Source organism: Hyperolius riggenbachi, chromosome 10 (assembly GCF_040937935.1).
Source record: "Hyperolius riggenbachi isolate aHypRig1 chromosome 10, aHypRig1.pri, whole genome shotgun sequence".
Lineage (NCBI taxonomy): Eukaryota > Metazoa > Chordata > Amphibia > Anura > Hyperoliidae > Hyperolius > Hyperolius riggenbachi.
In genome coordinates this window covers 34,551,834-34,563,699 of record NC_090655.1, presented here as the reverse complement: position 1 = coordinate 34,563,699, position 11,866 = coordinate 34,551,834, and the positions used below count along the sequence as shown (strand labels likewise).

Genomic DNA, 11,866 nt, shown 5'->3' with positions numbered 1-11,866 from the left:
ATCAAAGATCACACCTTATCAAAGTTAACACGCCTTATCAGAGTAGCATAGCAAGTGCACCAAACTATGCCTGCTAATTGGCAATGGTACTCGTCCTGCCCTGAGCCCCTGCGGGTTCGTAGCGCTCACTATGCTACTCTGATAAGGCGCAATATCTTTAATAAGGTGTGATATTTGAGTTATCATGGTTTAGTGAATCAACCCCATACTATGAACGAGGCCTTAGCAGATCAGAACCAATATTTTAGTAGCAGAAATGTTTTATACAATATTTCAAAGCATATTTCTAGAAAGGGGCAACCGTATCCTAAGATTCATTGCAAGAACTGATATATGTAGAGGTAAATGTTTATTTAGCACAATTTGGAGTTCTCCCTGAAGCATTTCATACACATAGGAAACCGAGGTGGCAATTAATAAAAAAAAAAAAAATAACAACAACAAAAAAACCCTCAGATACTTGAGACCTCTTTTCCATGGGCAGTTGAACTGTGTGCTCAGTCAGCAGCAGTTACCAGGCAGCAGTGAGCAGTTACCAAGCAGCAGTGAGCAGTTACCAGGCAGCAGTGAGCAGTTACCAAGCAGCAGTGAGCAGTTACCAGGCAGCAGTGAGCAGTTACCAGGCAGCAGTGAGCAGTTACCAGGCAGCAGTGAGCAGTTACCAGGCAGCAGTGAGCAGTTGCCAGGCAGCAGTGAGCAGTTGTGAGAGTTTGAGAGGCATTTCACTGCCTATCAACTGCTTGTGGAAAAGAGGCCTAAAGAGGAGCTTTAACCCAGGACTGAACTTCATCCCAATCAGTAGCTGATACCTCTTCCTAGGAGAAATTGTTACCTTTTCTCGAATTGATCAGGGTCTCTATGGCTGATATTGTGCTGAAACTCCTCCCACGGTGTGATGTCATGACCATGGTCCTGACAGTTTGCTGTCTGTGAAATGCATTGCTTTTTCCAACTGCCAAGCAAGCAATATCTCCCTCTGTGCATAGAACACTCAGTAACGAACATTCCGTACAGATCACCTGAACCAGAACTAATGCCACCATCAGTAATACATTCCAGAATGTAAATCAGGGAGAGGAAAGATTTTACAATGGGCAAACACTGGCTAAATAAATAATCTATAAATAAATACTGTAAAAAATAAGCAATTTTATTCATTATGTTATTTTCACTACAGTCCCTCTTTAAGGGAAGCTTCTGGATTCTCCAGCTTCTTCTTGGTGCACAAGTGCGGGCGAGCCAGTAGTATGGAGCCACTCATGGAGCCATACTCATGTAGCTGCAGTGCGGCTGCACTTGTGCATGAACAGGAGCTGGCCACGTATCATCTCCAACAAACTCTAGTTGGATGTGTCCCGGGCTCTGTGCACAGCAATAGTGAGGGCCAGGCATGAAAAGTCTCTTAAGGGTCCAAGCTTCCCTCTTCTTAGGTAAGCATCTAATTTTTTTTTTATACTACCTTGGATACACGTTAAAGCGGGCCTGAACTCAGATCTTCCACTCTGCTCTAAAAGATAAGAAACAGCATAATAACCTTTAAAAAAAACACATTTCTTTGTTACAGCTTATAGAAATCTGCAGTGTGTCTACTTCCTGCTTTCATGGAAGCAGACAAAGGGTTAACATCCTGTGTTTACAAATTAGCTGCTCTGCCGAGGCAGCCAGCTGACATAGCTGAGAGATCAAATTACACTCATGATTACTTGAAGATAACAGGGAATTAGACAGGCTCTTCTCTCTAAATATGCACAGGGTGCATTGCTCTCTGTTTTCCTTGTGTCCTGTGAAAGAGTTCAGGTCCACTTTAAGTACCATTTATCACAAAGGATAAGCTGAATCATGAACAACAAAAAATGGGTGAAGAGAGGAAAGGCCGGCTTATCTGTGAGCGATGAGCAATGAAAGAGCTTGCGTGTGGGGAGACATTGGGGATGAGCATATTGTTCCCCCCTTTCACCCCATCTTGAAGGCAAAAGTTGGTAGTTGGGCTTATCTCCAGGTCGGCCTATGTGTGAGTATATACTGTACGGTAAGGTCCGGTTTACACTGGCAATTAAAGGGGCACTACAGCGAAAAACTGTAAAATTAAAAAATATGTGCAAACATATACAAACAAGAAGTTGATTTTTTTCCAGAGTAAAATTACTTTTCTCTTATGTTGCTGTCACTTACAGTAGGTAGTAGAAATCTGACAGAAGTGACAGGCTTTGGACTAGTCCATTTCTTTATAGGGGATTCTCAGGTATATATTTATTTTCAAAAGCACTTAGTGAATGGCAGTTGCTCTGTCCAACTGCCCAAAAAAACTGTGTAGCGAGCAGGGAAGCTGGCCAGCATCATTGTTTAAATCCTTTTTAGTGAATATCTCTATAAAGAATACAAGCCTTGCTGAGAATCCCCTATGAAGAGATGGACTAGTCCAAAACCTGTCACTTCTGTCAGATCTCTACTACCTACTGTAAGTGACAGCAACATAGAAGAAAAGTAATTTATTGCTCATTTTACTCTGGAAGAAACGTATTTCCTATTTGTATATGTTTGCACATATTTTAAATTTTACAATTTTTCGCTGTAGTGCCCCTTTAAGTGGCAAACGGATCTTCTGTTCCGTTCCCCCACAGGACAGTGGTTTCCGTGGTAACGGCAATATACATCGCTGCTACAGGAAACTGTTGTACTACTTCCTGTTTCTACACAGCAGCCAGAGGTCGTGCTGCTGTGAGGCTTATGACGGAGGGGAGGAGGCAGGGCCAGGGACGGTCATTGAGGAAGCGGCCTCCAGCTCTGTTTGCAAGTAACACGAGTAGCAACCATGGGGATGGGAGGAAGGGGGGGGACAGGTGGGGGAGAGGGCGAAATGCTGCTCTTAGGGCCCATGCCGCCTGAGGAAGCTGCCTCACTTGGCATCATGGGCTAACTGCCCCTGGCCCCCGATGCAGTTCTTCAGCTTCTGTTCCGTTCCGCTGGACTCAACGATCCAGAAACATTTCTGAAGAACCAAATTTGCAGTCCGTTCAGCGGATCATGCGGAACGGATTCATTCTAACAGACCAATGTGAACCGATCCATAGATTAACAATGGATCCATTAGGATCCGTTAAAGGACTCTTTTTTTCTGCCAGTGTGAACCAGGCCTACCGTAAGTGCATTGCTGGGAAGAAAATCAAATAAACTATGAAAAATAATCAGAATGTATAACAGTTACAATAAAGACAAATAATCATGAAATGCATCTAAAAATATGCAGAATGCTACTGCTTTATTGCATAATACATCTGTATTTCCACTTCATATAGACAAGCTTTCCAGAATTTAAATAGTGGGGGGAGGGGAGGATTAACTGAAAGCTTCTACGGTGTCAGCCTCACTACAGAATAACGTAAATAATTCCGTTAAATACAAATGATACACTTCTTCATATTAATAGAACATCTATCGATCTTCATTCTGCCTAAGGACATAAATAATTAAATAGGGTAAATACACGGCATTATCACGATCGTCAAACAGATCCCACTGTCAGTGACGCAGCTACACAAACCTGTGCATAGGACTGGTGCGCCCGAGGGCGAGAAACCAGAAATGTATTTTTCATCCATTTACAGTATGGGGGGGGGGGGGGGGGGGGGGGGGTGCAATGGCGCCTAGAAGCCCCATTGGATATTAAACGCTGAAATACTTTCCAACGCTTGGTGCTTTTTAACATGGGCAATAAAACTAAAGCCATTTTTTAAAAAAATAGAAAATTGACTTTTTGTAAACTTTCCGCCATGTTTGTCTTCACAGTTTTAGTGTTACTGTAGCCAGTTGCGTTCACAGCTCGTCGCTCTCCACCACGTCTCGGGCCGGAGACAGAAAGCTCAGCGGGGTTTCTGCACTGGGGTAAGGTTGCAGGATATCCAGGCTCGGAGCGGAGAAGGAGGAGTAGCGGGTTGAGGGAGGTCGAATCTTTTTGATTGGTTGAGGAATCTGCTGGTGCCATTGTGCTGCAAAAAAAGTTAAGTTATACAACAAACATTAATAATAAAACCAAAATCCCACCAGTACACTCAAATTAATTTTAACGTTAAAGTGGACCCAAATTAAAAATACAAGATTTCAGAAATAAAATCTATTCTCTAACTTATAGTAATAAATAGCAGCCTTTTTTCAGCTGCATGATGACAAATATAAAATGTTTTACATTTATTGGAGGAACCCCTCCCTTCCTTTCATATTGCCGGGACAGAATCCGGCAGACTGGTGGAGGAGATAAAAAACGAAACACAGGTTGCAACTGATGATGTCACAGGGGAGGTGATCTCAGCTTGTGTGAGATTTCACATAGACGACGCCCCTGTGAGGGAGGGTAGCTGATGACAAATACACCCATGATCTAAAACCTCCTACTAAGCTCAGAAGTAATGGCTGCCACCTGTATAGCCCTAGTTATGAAAAGAGAAGGGTGAAAAGCAAGCACTGAAATGCTCATAGGCTTCAGGGCTCGTTCCCACTGTTGCGACGCGATTTCGGCCGCATTCCGACGCTTGTAAAAATGCATGCGGATGCGTTTCCGCATGCGTTTTTACCCGCGATTTCGCATGCGATTTCGCATGGCAGGGTGCCATGCGAAATTAACCATGACACTGCCAGGGCAAAATAAAATTGAAAAAGGTGCGAAATCGCACGCGAAATCGCGGGTAAAAACGCATGTAACAAACGCATGCGTTTTTACTATTAAATACATTAGCGGCGATTCGCACGGATTCCCGACGCAGGCGAAATCGTTGGCTCTTTTGTGCGTTTTTTTACCGCTGAAAAAAACGCACCTCAACAACGCTACAGTGGAAACAGGCCCATCCACTTGCATTACATGTGCGGATCTGCATGCGTTGGACGCATGCAGATTCGCGATAGTGGGAACGAGCCCTCAAGGAGTGTTTATTTATCTTTATATGTGTCAGAGTGGTGCAAGAAAATATTTTACATTAAAAAAAACCTGGAACAAGCATATGGCTAATCCAGTAAAACCAGTCAGAGTACCTAATCTGCTGCATGCTTGTTCAGGGTCTTTGGTTAAAAGTATTAAAGACACAGGATCAGGAGGGCTGCCAGGCAACTGGGATTGTTTTAAAGAAAATAAATATATTAGCCCCCATATCCCTCTCACATCCCCTTTAACCTCCCTGGCATTTAATTGATGCACAATGTTTGTACCAAAAGAGGTAAAAAAAAAAATGTTGTGTTTCTTTATATTGTAAGCATTTTTGCAAACCGCTTGCAATTTGCGGTCTTGCCAGCTGTCTGCAAGAATGTGTACAGTATTAAAAAGCACACTTTTTTTTTTTTATTAATTTTTTTTTGTTTTACTTTAATGTTTGCTGCTATAGGCAGTAGTGCTGCAAATAGATTTTTACTAGATGTCACCTTCAAATCTATTACAAATCTATGGAACTTCCACTGCCTCAGCCCAGAGCAGACTGGCAGGTCTTTCAGTTCTCCTTGTATGTACTGACTCCTCCCACCCATCCTCCCCCGGCTCCTGCAGAGCACACTCACCTGTTCGGCAGCATGCTCCTCCTGTCACTGTGTACTTTCTCTATCCCCGCAGCATGTCCGAAGTTTCATGACGTACATGCCGCCGGGTTAGGGGGAGCAGGTGCATCGGTGGCAATGCAGACAAGGCACATGAGGAAATGCAATGCGGATAGGTGAGTATACTCTGCTGCCAACACTCTGCAGTCCTTTTTTTAAGCCAGGGCTTTCTGTCCAGAGTGCAGGGCCGGTTCAAGTAGCAGTGTACCCCGGGGCAGAATAAAATCCGGGGACCCCTAATAGACACACACACCCCCAACTAAAAAGCGGCATTAGGGGCCCTTTTTTGCAACAAATTTCCATCCTGGACCCCTGAGCTGGCTGCTGACCCTTCTTCCGAATCACCTACCAACATAACTGTTGCTCCCTGGGGCCCCTGCAGAGTCTTTGGCAGTGTAGTGTCTCACGAGCCCATCAGCACAGGTGAGACGCTGCTCTGCCAAAGACTCTGCAGAGGCCCCAGGGAGCAACAGTTAAGATGGGATGGAGATGCCTTGGGAGCCCCTACATGCTCTGGGGCCCTGGGGCAATTGCCCCCTTTGCCTCTATGGTAGCGCCGGCCCTGCCAGAGTGATTGATAGTTTTGATTGATTTGGACAAATTACAATGGGGTAGCCATGTTGGGGCATCGATCTGCAACAGATTTGGTTACAGTGATCAAATCTGGCAAGTAAAATCGATAAGTGTATGGACACCTTTAGTCCATTCGGGAACTTTTTATTTTTCGATGTTATAAAATAAAAAAAATTTATTTATGGTTTGGTATTATACTCTTACAGGTATATACTTCATTAGGATATGTCTGCTTACCCTTCGGCAGGGCCAGCTCTCTCATGAAGCAAGGTGAAACATTCGCAACAGGCAGCATTTTTGTACTGTGTAGACTTTACACTTACAGCATGCAGTCAGAGTAGGGGGAGAAGTGAGAGGAGGGTGAGGTGAAGAGGTCATCATTGGGCAAAAGCAGCTTGTTGTGCTGTGTGAGGAGTCTGATAGTGAGTGAGGAGGGGGGAGGCAGGAGAGCAGCAGTGTTTCATTTGTCTAACACAGGAGAAGGGAGGAGGAGGCACTGCTGTCCTGACTGTGGAGGAATGGAGGGCGGCCGGCTGGCTGAGGGCGAGCAGTGTGTTTGTCACAGACTCGCAGCCAGCCAGCCAGCCAGTGTGTTATTTTGCTGAGCTGCAGCATATCATCTCTCAAGTTGTTGCACATGCTCCCTTGCTAACTGAGAACATTAAGGATACTTACACACCAGGACGTTGCGTTTTAGGGGACGTTATGGTCGCATAACGTGCCCCTAACACAACGTCTGGTGCTCCCTGTTTTGGACGTCGGAGTGAGCCGCGTTGTGCAGCTCACTTTGGCGTCCGTGATGCCGTGATGCGTACTCTTGTGCGCATGCGGCATCACGTGGTCCCGCCGGCCAATCGCTGCACAGAGCGGCCGCTCCAGGAAGTAAACACTGCACGTCACTGAGTGCAGTGAATATTAATTAGCCATGTGCCTGGCCGCTCTACGCTCCTCCCCAACGTTACTGAGCATGTGCAAGCAGTCTAACGCGGCTCTGCCGCTTAGAAAGTACTGCATGCAGTACGTTGTCTGGTGGCGCAGCGTTACTATGTAACGCAACGTGGGCACTGTGAACAGCCCATTGATTTTTCATTGCTGTGCGGTGGGGTGCGTTACAGGCTGCTCTAACGTGCGCCTGTAACGTCCCACTGTGACACCAGCCTAAATGAAGCAGAGTAAATTGTCACGTGCTGTGCGATCATTCCAAATCTGGAAGGAAGAGGGAAGGTGCCCCGCCCTTCTGGTTACGCTAGCTTCATAAACACCTTTTTTTAGAGACTTCAAGTTATCGGAAACATTGCCATGCATTATTCATCTAAGTCAGTCACTTTGCTGCAGCCCTGCAGTCCAGCGGCGCTCTCGCAGGTAAATTATGTTTTGATACCCTGAGGTAACATGCAACTTTCATAACATGTAGCTCTCATGTCTCTCTGGAGTACAATGATCTCTTATATCATATAAGACATAGGGCTTGATTCAGTAAACAGTGCTAACCCAGTTAGCACGCCTAAAGACTTTGTGCGTGATAACTAGGGTGCTAACTGGGTCAGCACCGTTTACTAAATTTACATCGCGCGCAAAGTCCCACACTGAAAACTTTGCGTGCCCACAGCGCGGTGTGCGCGAAATGTCGCATCGCTGTGCGTCGAAAACGGTGCATTGATGCGCCTATAAGGTCGCATTGCGTGCGACTTTAACGTCACATGATGCGACATTAAGGTCGCACCCAATGCGACCTTATAGGCGCATCGGGTGCGCTGTTTTTGCGGTGCGCGCGCAAAGTTTTGCGTGCGAGACTGTGCGCACGATGTGAATTTAGTAAAGGGTGCTAACCCAGTTAGCACCCTAGTTATCACGCCTAAAGTCTTTAGATGTGAATTTATCATGCCTAAACTAACTTTACGCATGATATAGGGCTTTTCACAGGCGTGCTAACACTTAGCACGGTTTACTGAATCGAGCCCATACTGTATGCTGTGAATGGACAATTTGAAGGAGAAGGAGTGAAAGGTAAGGGACATCGCTACAAGTCACTACATTCATCAAATTATTTACTTAAACCTACCATATATGTCGAGTCTGGCGGTACAGGACACAATTCCTGCCTCATTCTTTGCTGACAGTGTGTACCAACCCGCATCTTCCTTTTTGGCTGGCTGGATGAGCAGACACACATACCCTGTGGCATCCTGGTGCATGCTGTAACATGGAACAAAAATGACAGGCAACGTCACAAATGACTGTGAAAGCTACTGCAACACATATAAAATATATTGGGCAACAATCCTTACTCCCTATTTCAACAATTTGTGTAGCTACTGACTCTAATGTTAGAGTTATTGCAAGCATTAAAGTGTACCTGAGGTGACATGTGACCCGATGAGATAGACATATGCATGTACAGTGCCAAGCACACAAAAAACTATGGTGTGTTTATTTTTTTCTTTGTTTGCCTGGAAGAGTTAACCATTCAGGTATACAAGTGACAGTTTCACTCCAGTCAGAACCCAGTCAGAGTAAAGTGTAACACTCACTAATAAGGAATTACAGCCACAGAACTCTTGCCTGGCAGAGAACAGATTCTGAGAGCAGATGTGTCTTTCAGTTGAGGCAATAAAACATTAAACCTACTTTTCAGCTTCTAAACAAAAAAATAAACAAAACTAAATAAAACTTGGATTCTAAAAAAGTCATTTTAAGAAGGAGGAGGATAGATAGAATTGTTTATGTTATGAGTTCATTTTCAGCTCAGGTTTGGTTTAACCACTTTCCAACCGGCACATGTACAAATGGCGGCCGGGAAGTGGAACCCGCAAGGACCGCCGCATGTACAAATGGCGGCGGTCCTTGTACGGACATAGGCGGAGCGATCGCGTCATTCGTGACGCGATCCTCTGCCGGGGACTGGCTCCGCCCCCCCCCCGCGCTGTAACCTACCGGCCGTTCGGAAGCGCCGGCGGGTTACTAGCACCCGGATTGCCGCATACAAAGTGTATAATACACTTTGTAATGTATACAAAGTGTATTATACAGGCTGCCTCCTGCCCTGGTGGTCCCAGTGTCCGAGGGACCACCAGGGCAGGCTGCAGCCACCCTAGTCTGCACCCAAGCACACTGATTTCACCCCCCCTGCCCCCTGATCGCCCACAGCACCCCTAAGACCCCCCCCCCCCTCCTATCCCAGACCCCAGACCACTGTTTGCACCCAATCACCCCCCTAATCACCCATCAATCACTCCCTGTCACTATCTGTCAACGCTATTTTTTTTTATGCCCTAAACTGCCCCCTGCTCCCTCCTGATCATCACCCCCCCACCCCTCAGATTCTCCCCAGACCCCCCCCCCCCCCCTGTGTACTATATGCATATATCCCCCTGATCACCTGTCAATCACCTGTCAATCACCCATCAATCACCCCCTGTCACTGCCACCCATCAATCAGCCCCTAACCTGCCCCTTGCGGGCAATCTGATCACCCACCCACACCAATAGATCGCCCGCAGATCCGACGTCAGATCACCTCCCAAGTGCAGTGTTTACATCTGTTCTCTACTTTAAACACCCACTAATTACCCAACAATCACCCATCAATCACCCCCTATCACCACCTGTCACTGTTACCCATCAGATCAGACCCTAATCTGCCCCTTGCGGGCACCCAATCACCCGCCTACACGCTCAGATTGCCCTCAGACCCTCCTTATCAATTCGCCAGTGCAATATTTACATCTGTTCTTCCCTGCAATAACCCACTGATCACCTGTCAATCACCCATCAATCACCCCCTGTCACTGCCACCCATCAATCACCCCCTGTCACTGCCACCCATCAATCAGCCCCTAACCTGCTCCTTGCGGGCAATCTGATCACCCACCCACACCAATAGATCGCCCGCAGATCCGACGTCAGATCACCTCCCAAGTGCATTGTTTACATCTGTTCTCTACCCTAAACACCCACTAATTACCCATCAATCACCCCCTGTCACTGCTACCTATCAGATTAGACCCCTATCTGCCCCTAGGGCACTCAATCACCCGCCCACACCCTCAGAACGCCCTCAGACCCCAGCCCTGATCACCTCGCCAGTGCATTGCTTGCATCTATTCCCACCTCTAATCACACCTTGAGACACCCATCAATCACCTCCTGTCACCCCCTAGCACACCTACCCATCAGATCAGGCCCTAATTTGCCCCGTGTGGGCTCCTAATCACTCGGCCAAACCCTCAGATCCCCCTCAGACCCCCTTCCGATCACCTCCCCAGTGCATTGATTGCATCTATTTTCCCCTCTAACCACCCCCTGAGACACCCATCAATCACCTCCTGTCACCCCCCTAGCACTCCTATCCATCAGATCAGGCCCAATACAACCTGTCATCTAAAAGGCCACCCTGCTTATGACTGGTTCCACAAAATTCGCCCCCTCATAGACCACCTGTCATCAAAATGTGCAGATGCTTATACCCCTGAACAGTCATTTTGAGACATTTGGTTTCCAGACTACTCACGGTTTTGGGCCCGTAAAATGCCAGGGCGGTATAGGAACCCCACAAGTAACCCCATTTTAGAAAAAAGACACCCCAAAGTATTCTGTTAGGTGTATGACGAGTTCATAGAAGATTTTATTTTTTGTCAAAAGTTAGCGGAAATTGATTTTTATTGTTTTTTTCACAAAGTGTCATTTTTCACTAACTTGTGACAAAAAATAAAATCTTCTATGAACTCGCCATACACCTAACGGAATACCTTGGGGTGTCTTCTTTCTAAAATGGGGTCACTTGTGGGGTTCCTATACTGCCCTGGCATTTTAGGGGCCCTAAACCGTGAGGAGTAGTCTAGAAAACAAATGCCTCAAAATGACCTGTGAATAGGACGTTGGGCCCCTTAGCGCACCTAGGCTGCAAAAAAGTGTCACACATGTGGTACCGCCGTACTCAGGAAAAGTAGTATAATGTGTTTTGGGGTGTATTTTTACACATACCCATGCTGGGTGGGAGAAATCTCTCTGTAAATGGACAATTGTGTGTAAAAAAAATCAAACAATTGTCATTTACAAAGATATTTCTCCCACCCAGCATGGGTATGTGTAAAAATACACCCCAAAACACATTATACTACTTCTCCTGAGTACGGCGGTACCACATGTGTGGCACTTTTTTACATCCTAAGTACGCTAAGGGGCCCAAAGTCCAATTAGTACCTTTAGGATTTCACAGGTAATTTTGCGACATTTGGTTTCAAGACTACTCCTCACGGTTTAGGGCCCCTAAAATGCCAGGGCAGTATAGGAACCCCACAAATGACCCCATTCTAGAAAGAAGACACCCAAAGGTATTCCATTAGGAGTATGGTGAGTTCATAGAAGATTTTATTTTTTGTCACAAGTTAGCGGAAAATGACACTTTGTGAAAAAAAAACAATTAAAATCAATTTCCGCTAACTTGTGATAAAAAATAAAATCTTCTATGAACTCACCATACTCCTAACGGAATACTTTGGGGTGTCTTCTTTCTTTCTTTCTAAAATGGGGTCATTAGTGGGGTTCCTATACTGCCCTGGCATTTTAGGGGCCCTAAACCGTGAGGAGTAGTCTTGAAACAAAAATGACCTGTGAAATCCTAAAGGTACTCATTGGACTTTGGGCCCCTTAGCGCAGTTAGGGTGCAAAAAAGTGCCACACATGTGGTATCGCCGTACTCAGAAGAAGTAGTATAATG

The 11,866-nt window shown here is 45.9% G+C and overlaps 1 protein-coding gene across 5 annotated transcripts in view; it reads right to left on the bottom strand.

The window, feature by feature from the left end:
* Positions 1-3,620: 3,620 nt before the first annotated feature.
* The window catches only part of MYPN (myopalladin), a 319,671-nt gene continuing 311,425 nt past the window's right edge, over positions 3,621-11,866 (bottom strand). For all 5 annotated transcript variants that reach the window (XM_068258760.1, XM_068258759.1, XM_068258763.1 and 2 more), the window contains 2 exons: positions 8,210-8,343; positions 3,621-3,986 (listed from right to left, as the gene is read on the bottom strand). In XM_068258760.1, coding sequence (XP_068114861.1) covers positions 3,814-3,986; positions 8,210-8,343 — 307 coding nt within the window. In that variant the 3' untranslated portion in view covers positions 3,621-3,813. The remainder of the gene's footprint in view (positions 3,987-8,209; positions 8,344-11,866) is intronic.